Source organism: Sinocyclocheilus grahami, unplaced genomic scaffold (genome assembly GCF_001515645.1).
Source record: "Sinocyclocheilus grahami isolate Dianchi unplaced genomic scaffold, SAMN03320097.WGS_v1.1 scaffold2005.1, whole genome shotgun sequence".
Taxonomy (NCBI): Eukaryota; Metazoa; Chordata; class Actinopteri; order Cypriniformes; family Cyprinidae; genus Sinocyclocheilus; species Sinocyclocheilus grahami.
In genome coordinates, this window is record NW_015507184.1 from 117407 (window position 1) to 128941 (window position 11535).

At 37.2% G+C, this 11535-nt stretch overlaps 1 protein-coding gene across 1 annotated transcript; it reads right to left on the reverse strand.

Moving 5' to 3' along the window:
• Window positions 1-1501: 1501 nt before the first annotated feature.
• On the reverse strand, window positions 1502-3100 carry LOC107573678 (uncharacterized). The gene has a single exon (XM_016260122.1). The coding sequence runs from the start codon at window positions 2894-2896 to the stop codon at window positions 1502-1504; it is 1395 nt and encodes a 464-aa protein (XP_016115608.1). The 5' UTR covers window positions 2897-3100.
• Between the last annotated feature and the right edge of the window lie 8435 nt (window positions 3101-11535).

Consider the following 11535-nt stretch of genomic DNA (forward strand, 5'->3'; position numbering starts at 1 on the left):
ACAATTAGGGATGGAACGATTACCGGTTTCACGATAAACCACGGTAAAATGTACTGAAGGTTAGAAATATTGTTTAAAATTTAATTATCATTAAAACAGTGTTTGATTATCATGATTTTGAAAACTTGCAGTAAATTCTACCCAGCCAGCATCAGTCTGATGCAGACGCAGCGCGCAACGTTGTTTTTTGAATGAGAAGAAATGGCAGAAGGCAGTGACAGCGCCAGGAGATTTCAGTCTTCTAAAAGGACCAAATCTGAGGTGTGGTCATATTTTGGCTTTTACAAAAGTCCTGAGGGAAACTTAATAGAGTATGATCACCCTGTCTGCAGAACATGCAAGAAGAAAGTCGCTGCTATAGGGGCAAACACAAGGCAAGTGGACTTTGACCTCAATACTAAAATTACATCTGGGAAATAATAACGTGAAGCTTCCACGAAGAAAAGTTCGCAGCAAGTGGCTTTAAGCCAAAGACGAACTTGGACACATGGATTATAAAACCAAGTTCAGACAAGACTAGGGTGACATTTAAGGGATAATAATATTCATTGTGCACTTATTACACAGATTTTTTTACCACATAAATAATTACGGGGACATATTGAATTGAGATTAATGTTTTAAATCTAACCTGCTTATAAATCCATTTTGTACAGTGTACAAAACAATCGTCCAGACAAGATGATCACAACAAGTTGTAGTAATAATTATAGTAGTATTAATAGTAAAGTCTGATTTCATTTTCAATACAATGAAAAACAGAGACGCAAGTGGCATTAATGAAACGAGAGAGCGTGTCCGTTGTGATACGTGGATTATGCGCTGTTATAATGCATTATTGCGCAATTCACTGGATATTCAACAATGTTTTTATCTGCCTGCATTGACACCATTGTATGCGAACAGGACTGTGCTGGACAATGACATCACTGTTTTTATTTTTACAGTGCTGATATATAGATAAATGAACTAATTATTGATTTTTTACAACCGAACGAATCAATACTGAATTTACTTAAGCTGGACAAAAGATTTCCTCCATTGTATGTGTGTAGGGCAAACATTTGAATTTGAGTATAAAAAATTTAGGCGAAAATTCCAAAAAACGCCCTGTGGTTAAGTGGTTAAAAAAGTGCATAGAGCTGCTTGATTTATTTGTTGTTTGTTGATTTTGAAATATAAAACTTGTTGAAATGTTTTCAGTGTGTGCATCTGTTCTTTTTGAACACTTTCATCTCATTTTAACAAAACCGTGATAATATTGATAATCATGATATGAAATTTTCATACCGTTCCATCCCTAGTCACAATGAAGAGAGATGACAAAAAGTTAAGCTTCTAACAAAGTTTCTAACCAACGTACTACTGGAAAATTCCTGACTAAAACATTTTTAATATACTCTAATGAACCCACAGATCCCAGCTCATTACATGTGATATGTTATGATCCATATCGTCTGTCATCTATTAAATTGCATTGTAAAAATGTTATTAAATGTTATTACACCAACCATATACACATACACCAAGTAGATTTAACAACATGTAAATGATGCATACCACCAATTTCGTCCAGAGATTTTCCTTGAATATCCTTCACACTTCCCTTCTCCATAGCCATAAGCAGCTCTGAGATCTTAGCCAGCTGAATTGTTGATTGGGGCAGTCGATAGTACTCCCTATCCACCCTAATGTCATGGCCGAGAAAATCGGCCAGCTGGTCCAGTTCATTATCTTTCAAGTTCATAACTTGGCTTATTGTGGCAATCTGTTTGCGAAGGTTAGTTGATCTGAGGTTTTGAGGATCTTCGGCTCCACAAGCATCTGCAAATTGACCAAACTGCCCTCTGTAGTGACCATCACTAAAAGGAATAGCGAAGAGGTAATTGTTGTTTTCAGTTACTCCACACTCTTTCCTCTTACTAATGAGGAGTGACAGGTTAGCAGTCATATCAGAAGTCAGGATCACAGCAACCTTTCGTCCTTTTCCCCCCCTCAGTTCCACTCTGGCGAATTGTTTGCAAAGTCTCTTCTCAACTTCTGTAAGCCCAGTGCTTATGTCATCGTTTAGTTGGGACATGTCACGATCTTCAAATTTTTTTACAGTCATCCGTGCCACTTCACCTTCCCTCCTCCTATTAAACAAAATGACTCGACAGAGGGTCACCTTTGCTAGTGCTGCATAAGTGCCTGCTGTTGGGTCATCGGCTAGTTTCTCCTTAGTCAATTCCACTTGCTGACCAAGATATAACTGTAGCTTCTGAACGTCTTTGGCCAGTGGAAGCCTGGTGCTCTTGTTGTATTTTGCCTCACTCAGGTTTGATAAGGCAGAATGGGAAACTAATTCAGACCACTTTGTTTCATGAAGTGTATGAAACCTCCTGATGGAATCGATCACCTCTTGGTCCTCTTCCATGCGAGCACGACACATAATGAGGTCACTTATCTTTCTGAGAGAATGCCCAATTTTCAGGGCCAAACTTGGGGCTTTGAATGTGCTGTTTTCGTGATCAAAACCTGAAACTCTCCTGACAGCACTAGTAAGAATAAAGAAGTTGCCTGGTTTTATTGCCTCTTCCATGTTACGGATTCTTGTTGTGTGGCGCAAAGTCACAAGTAATCTCCCAAGTTCCCTTACTTTCTGCCTTATATACTCATGCTTTGATCTGTCACTCCCATGCTTATTAAAGAGGGACTGGGCAAACTGCATGAGATAATGATCATTCCTTATTGCAGTGGACACGTTATCCTTGTGCATTTTGCCCAGCACTGACCAAAGTTCACTTGAAATTGGCTGGGACATTGTGGATTGAGCAGATGCTATACCAAAGACTCTCTCTCTCAACTCAGGCCCCTCTTCAACATTATTCTCTGGTCTGAGAGCACATCTTTTCATATGTCGAGAAAGTTATTTTCTGGATAACATACCCTTACAGTACAAGCAGTAATCATACGTCTCAGGGCTGCTGCTCTGTTTGGAACTCCTTTTCACTTTAAGACAGCCTGATCCTGTGGTTTTAACAATTGAGTTGTGCTTGAAGTTGCCAAGGTTTCGGAATTTCTCAAGAAGAACCTTTCTGTCCTTTGATGATTTGGGGAACTGGAGTGCCTGTGCGATTTCAGCATTTACATTTACATGCCTCTAGAGATGACGTGCAAATTTTGTTTTAGGTTTTCCACATACAAAACAATAATTAACTTGGCTTTTAAGGAATTTTGCTGATTTGGTTGGGGATTTACTTTGGCCAAGAATATCCACAGTACCCTTTTCGTTACTCGCATCTTTTGTTTTCTGCTGGTATGACTCTGAGCTTTCTGGTTCTGGTTCGGGGTCACTTTGGAGATCACCAGTAGTTTCTAGATCCATCAGGATATTCTTACAGTTGTCCTGTATATCTATGGTCTGTTCTTGTTCAGCAAAAGTAACGCCTAAATCAGGCATATTAGTGGTATGGGACTTTTTGGGTGGTTCAGGCAACTCAACAGTCAACTCTGTCTCTGAGCTTTCTGAATCCGATACAGACTCTGGGATGTACTCGTCATCAGATGAGACATCATCCTGTAAAGTACATTAAATTAATTAATTAATTAATTAAATTAATTAAATACAGCATACTTTAAGTAACAGAAATACACAAGGAAGGGAAGGATGAATGTCAAAAACAAACTGCTAAGAGCCATCATATTGATATTAAGCATATTATACTTCAATGTACACTTACATCAGATATATCCCAGTCTTCTGAGGATTTCTGGAGGCAGATTTTATGCCACACACCACAGCATTCTTCACAGACAAAATTAAGCAAACCACAGCGTTAGACAACAATTAATCAGTTTCCCATGCTGACTAATTACATACTCATTTTCTTATTAAATGCAAACAGCTTCACACTTATGAAACATACAAAATCAAGAAATGCAACGGTTCAGTACAAATGCACAGTTTGAGTGATGGCTAACATTTTCCATTTAGACAAATGTACACAGGTTTCGACCATTAAGGTAGAATTCACTGGAGTGGCAGAGCATTTACATTACCCATTCAAAGTCAAAGTTAAAAAAAGTATGTAGTGATCCCACACATCACACATTAAATTCACTAACACCACTAAACATAAGCATAAAGTGAACTGAAAACTAAAGCATAAAGTGAGTTCAGAATGAAAAGCAGAATTTTTTGAAAAATTACTGTTCAAATGGTGCATTCTGATGGGATTTCCAGACAGATACAAACAGATTTAAACTTACAATTATGATGTATAGCATCGTCCTAACAATCAAGAGATTTGAGATTCAGATTATAAAACACTGTTATTGCAAAAACAGACACATTAGTAGCCTGACCTGACCAAACACATTCTTTTTTTAATGTGTAATATGCAAGGTGTGAGGCCATATAGGCTATGTTTCAGAATGCATCCTTGGCCCAAAAACTTCTGGCAGAATGGTCTAATGTGGAACAGAAATGCTGAAATGTTTATCCTACATTAATTAATAAGGCTTGTGAGAATAAAAGGAATTCTTTCAAAAAGTAATTGAAAAGGTGTGGAGACACCTTCAAGCATTTGGATTGCCAATTGCTTGGTGGCTCTATTGAATCAGGTCTGGATTTATTAGGCCTAAAGTTTTTGTTCATCGTGACTTTTATATACAGTATATTTATCAGCCAAGCTTTTATATACACTTTTCAGCCAAGCTAATCTTTAAAAATGCTAATGGAGCAGCACAAACATTGCCCTATGTTCACATAGTGGATCAAACCAAGAACTGAGGTTTTTGCATTGGTAACATCGCAAATATGAGCATGTTGAAATTCGTCTATACAACAATTCAAACTGGTGTTTCGCTTATTGTGCAATTGGGTTAACATTGCAAATGAATAAAGTCCATGAAAGATGCATTTAGCCGAGCTGCAACGAACCGAATGAAAGAGTGAAACATTTGCGAGGATTTAAGGTTGTAGCCTAACTTAGGACTAAGTCTAATCAACAAAGAGAAATAGGACAATATAGATAGCCTAATAATATAAATGATAATAGCAAAGGAATTAAGAACTTGTTCAACATCCAAAGGTGAATGTCTCCAGGGATAGGGAAACCCTGCGTGATAGATTTGTGATGCGGCTTCTCCGACTCACCGACCCCCCCTCCCCACCCCAAAATAAAAAAACTCCTTCGCTTCACGTCAATGGCCTATTTTGATTCCAAAATGGTAAATTTTGCCAAAAGGCGACTAGTTTGCAGTATGCTCTCTGTTCTCTGCCATATGCCTCAGCTTGCAAACTCACTTGCGTGGTATGTCATAGTATCTGCCACTACAGTGTTTTTCACTCTTTACAAAAATGTAAACAACAACACAACTTCACTACTTTTCATCTCACTAATAGCATGGATATTCAAACAGTTTCAATTGAGTTCTATGCTTTCATAACATTTCCCTGCTGTCAGTATATCAATATATTTTAAGTTCTGTGAGGGGACATACACAGACAAACAGATGGACACAAGGGTCTAATTTCAATACCCTAAAACATTAGCTCCCGGTTTCACAGACTAGGCTTAAGCTAGTCCCAGACTAAAATGCATGTCTGAGCTGTTTTAACTGAAAGCAACTTGCACTGACAGATCTTAAAATATGTCAGTGTCATTGTTTTGTCTCAAGATGCACACCAGTAATGTATTTTTCTAAGGCACGTTTATAAAAGCTACTTAAATGTCCTAATTGAACTAAGGCCTAACCCTGACTTAGTCTAAACCCTGTCTGTGAAACCGGGCTTTAGATCTCTTAGAAATGTAATACAATACTTCACTAATACAACTATAAGAGTGCAAAACAATATAATGCAATTTAAAAAGGTAAAACTTTACAATATTATGTAAACAAATATGAGCAGAGTATACTGAAGAATGCATCATGTCATCCCTGTTACTCTTGTCAGTCCTGTTACGGTCATTAATTTCATAAAAAGTATAAAAATTATATTTGTAATGGCCTTCCAAGTTTTTCCATTGTAACCCTCTCTATATTGTATTTTTGACAAATCCCTTTTAATATCTCTCTTGTAAAAATATATATTTTTCTTAATTGACATGTGATCACCCTCCAAAATTTGTAAGTTCTTGGTCATTTGAATGACAAATGTAAGATTGAAAAAAAAAATCCAAAATTTGAAAATCCCAGTGAAAAGAGGGACTAAAATACTGCTCATACAGGTTTAAACTATTGTATAATAACGCATGTGTCTGTAACAGGCATGACAAAAATATCAAAACATGATAAGTACTCATAAAATAAAAAAATACATAGCCTGAGATGGCACAATACAATTTCTTGTCCTTTTAAGCTGTCTTCATTTCATGGATATTTAAAACAAATCGATTAAACTTATTTTATTTTTTAATTTGCCAAAGCTGAAAAGGCCCTGATTTCGTGGAATGACCCGTTTTACTGTTAAGTTCAACTTTGTATTGTTGTTATTTGTATGTCGCTTTGGACAAAAGCGTCTGCTAAATACCATACCTATACTTCATTCGAACCTATTAAAACGTTTTGTAATTGATTTCTTACCTGTTCTCCACAACGTGCTTTTCCAGAACTCCCGGGAAAATGAATCAGCTGTTGACAGACGAAGCTCTCTCCCATCCAGCCAATTAAAATGAGTAATGCTAATATGAGCATGCAGTGTTGAATTAGCGTCTAATTTCGCGCGTTGTGTATAATTTCCCGCGCCTGTGTGTCGCTGCATGCAGGGACCACGATAACAGATAGGGGGCAGTGGCGGACACACAAATATACAACATATGTCAAGTTTTTGGTACACAAAGACTTTTGAGAAAACCACTTTTTGGGTATTAAAACATGCTGAGAAAAGGTTTATTTTTTATGAGGACAGCCAACTGTCCTCCCATACCAGAGGGTCCTCATTGCTCTTTGAAATCTGTCCGCACACGCACACGCACATCAACAGATAAGTAATACTGCATAGGTTCGAGTCCTTTTCCACATGGGAGACCAGACGATGTGGCTGTGTGAACTGTGTGTTCTTATAGTGCTGTGTGGGTGATTGATGAATGACAGTCAGGTGTGTGTGATTAGTATTCTGGTGATTGTGAGCGCTGATAGGTGAAAGAGACTGGCATGTCCGTGACACATGAGTTTCAAGGCAACAGAGTTCACTGCATACTTTAATTCAAAAGACATAGGGTGCGTCCGAAATCGCATACTGCTTAGTAGGTACTATATTTGAAATTTGAACGTACTACTCGACCGTTAAAAAAGTACGTTCTATATAGTATGAATGCGAGTAGTATGAATGGAATTCGGACCTACTACATCCGCCATGTTGATGTTGTCACGTGACATGCGTCTTCACAACAGCGCCCAAATGTAAAGAGCCCTCACTACTGCGCGAACATCAGCAATGTTTCACGTTATTCTTACCGCTTTCATCGGCGTTTTAACGTTGATTGGATCAACAGCTCAGAGGAGGCGTCGGTCAGCTGCTAGTAGATCACTGATTTTTTAGGATTACTGATAAACTACTGTCATTTGATTTGCATTATTTGTATTTGTTATTTTAATTTGTTAAATTGTCTGAATTTATTATGTCTGTATAGGTCTTTTAAGTTTTTAGTTTTATTTAATTTGAGTTATTTTAATACTTCAACAAACAAAATGGAAATGAAATAATATATATATTGAATTTATAAATGTGTGTGTGTATATATATATATGTGTGTGTGTGTGTGTGTGTGTGTGTGTGTGTGTGGTTGTACATACACATTTTTTTTTTGGTGTTTGGCTTAGTGTTCTGTTAGAATCGTTATTATACTCTTATACCTTTTGTTCTTCACTATTTTTAATTGTTTTTAGCTTTATGAAATTTTGTTGTATGCATTTGTCATTTTTATTTAATCTCTTTATTTTTAAACTGTGTATAGGTAGTATTGATAAAGTTTTAGCTTTTAGTTTTGGATCTGTTTTTAGTTGTTTTAATACTACAATTGATTGCTTCTGTTGTCCTCATTTGTAAGTCGCTTTGGATAAAAGCGTCTGATAAATGACTAAATAAATAAAAGATCACGCCTTCGTCGACAGCTTGTAAATCATTTATCAAATAAGGTAAGTGCAATGACCTATTTAGTTAGCACATTTTACCTCAGAATAAAAAGTCATGTCTGTGAACACCATGCCAAAGGCTCATTTGGAGCAATGAGTAATTTATTGTTATAAATAAATGCATAAAAATACACAGGACAAACCAAAGACATGAATCAATGAATAAACTTGAATGAATACATAATACACAATTGGATAAATAGAGAGGGAGAGAATGAATACATACAATATATACATAGCCCAAAACAATATTATAGATAGATACACTATATACATAAATAATATACACATAATAAATAAATAATATATATATATTAAAAAATATATATATATATACAAATGTACAGACTGTGAGCCCTACAACCTACTGCTTCTTCACAACAGCGCCAAAATTTAAAGAGCCCTCACTACTGCGCGAACATCAGCAATGTTTTACGCAATTCTTACCGTTTTCATCAGCGTTTTAACGTTGATTGAATCAACAGCTCAGAGGAGGCGTCGGTCAGCTGCTCGCAGATCACGCCTTCGTCGACAGCTTGTAAATCATTTATCAAATAAGGTACAATCACCGATTTAGCTAGCAAATTTTACCTCAGAATAAAAAGTCATGTCTGTGAACACCATGCCAGAGGCTCATTTGGACCAACGAAATAAAGTAATTTATTGTTATAAATAAATGCATAAAAATACACAGGACAAACAAAAGACATGAATTAATGAATAAACTTGAATGAATACATAATACACAATTAGATAAATAGAGAGAGAGGGAGAGAGAATTAATACATACAATATATACATAGCTTAAATAAATATTATAGATAGATACAATATATACATTAATAATATAAACATAAATAAATATACATATTCTAAAATATATATACACACATTTACAGACTGTGAGCCCTACAACCTACTGCCGCCTGAATGCTGCTGTGCCAATTCTTCGATCGTATTTCGAAGATGGATCTGACCTCCGTCCTAACCTCCGATGTCCCTCATCGCTACTTTGAAGTCAGATTCTGACCATGGCTGGGAAAAAGATGTTGAGGTGCTGGTGTTTCTCTACTGGCTGGCCCACACAGTATCATACAGGCTGCTGTCACTGGGCTTTGACATCTCAAAGTCCACGGTGCATGGCATTGTGCACAGAATCAGCAGGGCAGTCATCGGGATTCTGAGGAGGCTGATCGCTTTCCCGACCCCGGATGACTTGGAGGCAGGTTTTGCCCAGCTGGCTGGGTCTCCAGTTTTCCACATGGTAGCTGGTGTAATAGACGGATGCCACATCCGGATCAAGCCACCAGCAAGTGATGCCCCATGCTATTGTAATAGGAAGCTGTTCCACTCTGTTAAGCTGCAGGCCATGACTGACCACAAGGGGAAGTTCCTCCATATCATTGTTGGATATCCCGGGTCTGAAAAGCACAATATCAAGACAGTCAATTAGATTCATTAGATTACTGCATTACTATGACATGGAAACACATTAGCATGATCAAATCATGAACTAATAAACATTTTGGGGTGAACTAATATAAAAAAAAAATCTTACTTTATATTTTTGTTTTAGGTTCTCCCGCTTTCTTTTGACTTGTTGCCCTCAAGTCCCTGCTCTGTCACAAAAGCTCTGACACATAAATGCACAGAAATCAAGCATAAAAAGAAGGCAGTAAGACCTTTGCTTGAAGTGTTAGTATTTACTACGTTCAGTGTCAACAGCACCTGAATAAAAGTAAATTTTACATAACTTGTTTACTTACTCAAAACCTTTGATGGCAGCATTAGGCCTTCCAGTGAAGGGCTTCATTAGCCACTCTCCACTGAATAAGGATCTGAGTGTGTTCATCAGTCCCTGTAATGTCAAAGCAGTAACCATTAGTCATTATCAATCCATTAATGCTACATTGACAAGCTGTGGCATATTTATTAACAGTAGCTTAGTATGTAGCTAACAAAATATCAACAAAATATTAGTAAAAGAGGGCGAAAAAATGTTTTAACGTCCATGGAATTTTCTAATCTCATTAAACTGCTTAACTAACGTCTCCGTTAAAAAAGCAGTTAACAAGCTGATGTACAACAGCATTGACACTAGCTCGAGCTGTTCGTTAACTTGATGTGCTCAGTAATAACAATGATTAAACATCTTTTTACAGCCGATTCACGAAATCATCTCATCGATTTACAATGTTTAAACTTTCAATAAGTCAGCCGTTCACTTAGATCATGTTAAACAAGTGCAATTTAACCACAATGAACAACGTTTTTCCCTGAGGTACTTACACTTGAAAAGAGCTGCGTCGCCGCCTTCCGCCGTTTTCGAATATGAAGCCTCCTCTCACGTGGCCTCATGGGATAGTAAAGTGTCCATCGTATGTGTGCTACGGAATTCGGGCGGAAGTAGCAGGTCATCCGGGTACTTCTCGCCTACTGTTTTTCGAATACTATGAATTCGGACATACTTCTCACCTCACAAACTGTTTTTCGCCTACTATATAGTTTGGAAGTATGCAATTTCGGACGCAGCTACAGACCTGTACATAGCAAAACTTAATAGATTAAGCATAACAGATCCCCATAATGCCCCCATGGTGCTTTTAATGTGTAGCCTATCAATAACGGAACGGATAGATTTCCTGACCTGCAGTATCCTGATATCTACAACTAACGTTACCTAATCAACTTTCCCTCCTAGCGTTACTCCGGAGATTCTTTAATAGCCTACAAAAGCCTGGAGGGGTACAAATGGACGCAATCTAATTTTTTTATGAATATTCAACCTGCTATCCCAACAAACACATTTACGTTGTGTCAACGTCGCTGCCACGTTCCATTTTTACTGTGGCAACGTTGCTGTCTACGTGCTCCCGACATTGTAGCAACGTTGAATTGTAAGACGCGAAAGGGCTGTAGCAACGTTGTTATGCGACATTCAGCAACTGCGAGACGACGTTCCGACCACATTTATTTTTATACCAGATTATATATATTACCTTTTCTGCATCTTATTTTATTTTTTATTTTTTTGTGGCGAATCTCTTAGTAATCAAACACAAGATAAATATGTAATACTTTTTCAAATACTGTTAATCATTAATTGTTCTTTTTAACGTAAAACCTGCTATGAAACTTTAAAGAGGAAAAATGCCATACAAGTTCATATAATCCAACTTTATTAAAACATTGCATACATGTCTATTGCATACACTACCAAAACATACATTTAAAAAAAAGTACGTTATATGAATTATATTTAGCTCAAATATAATGGACTACAAATAAAAAAGCTATAAAAAAAAAAGGCATTTGAGAACGTTTGCTGAACAAAAGAAAAGCAGCTGAGACAGTCAGCAGGTCACCGGCTGATGAGGCGGACTCAGGACTGGAGAACACGGCGGACAGGGGAGC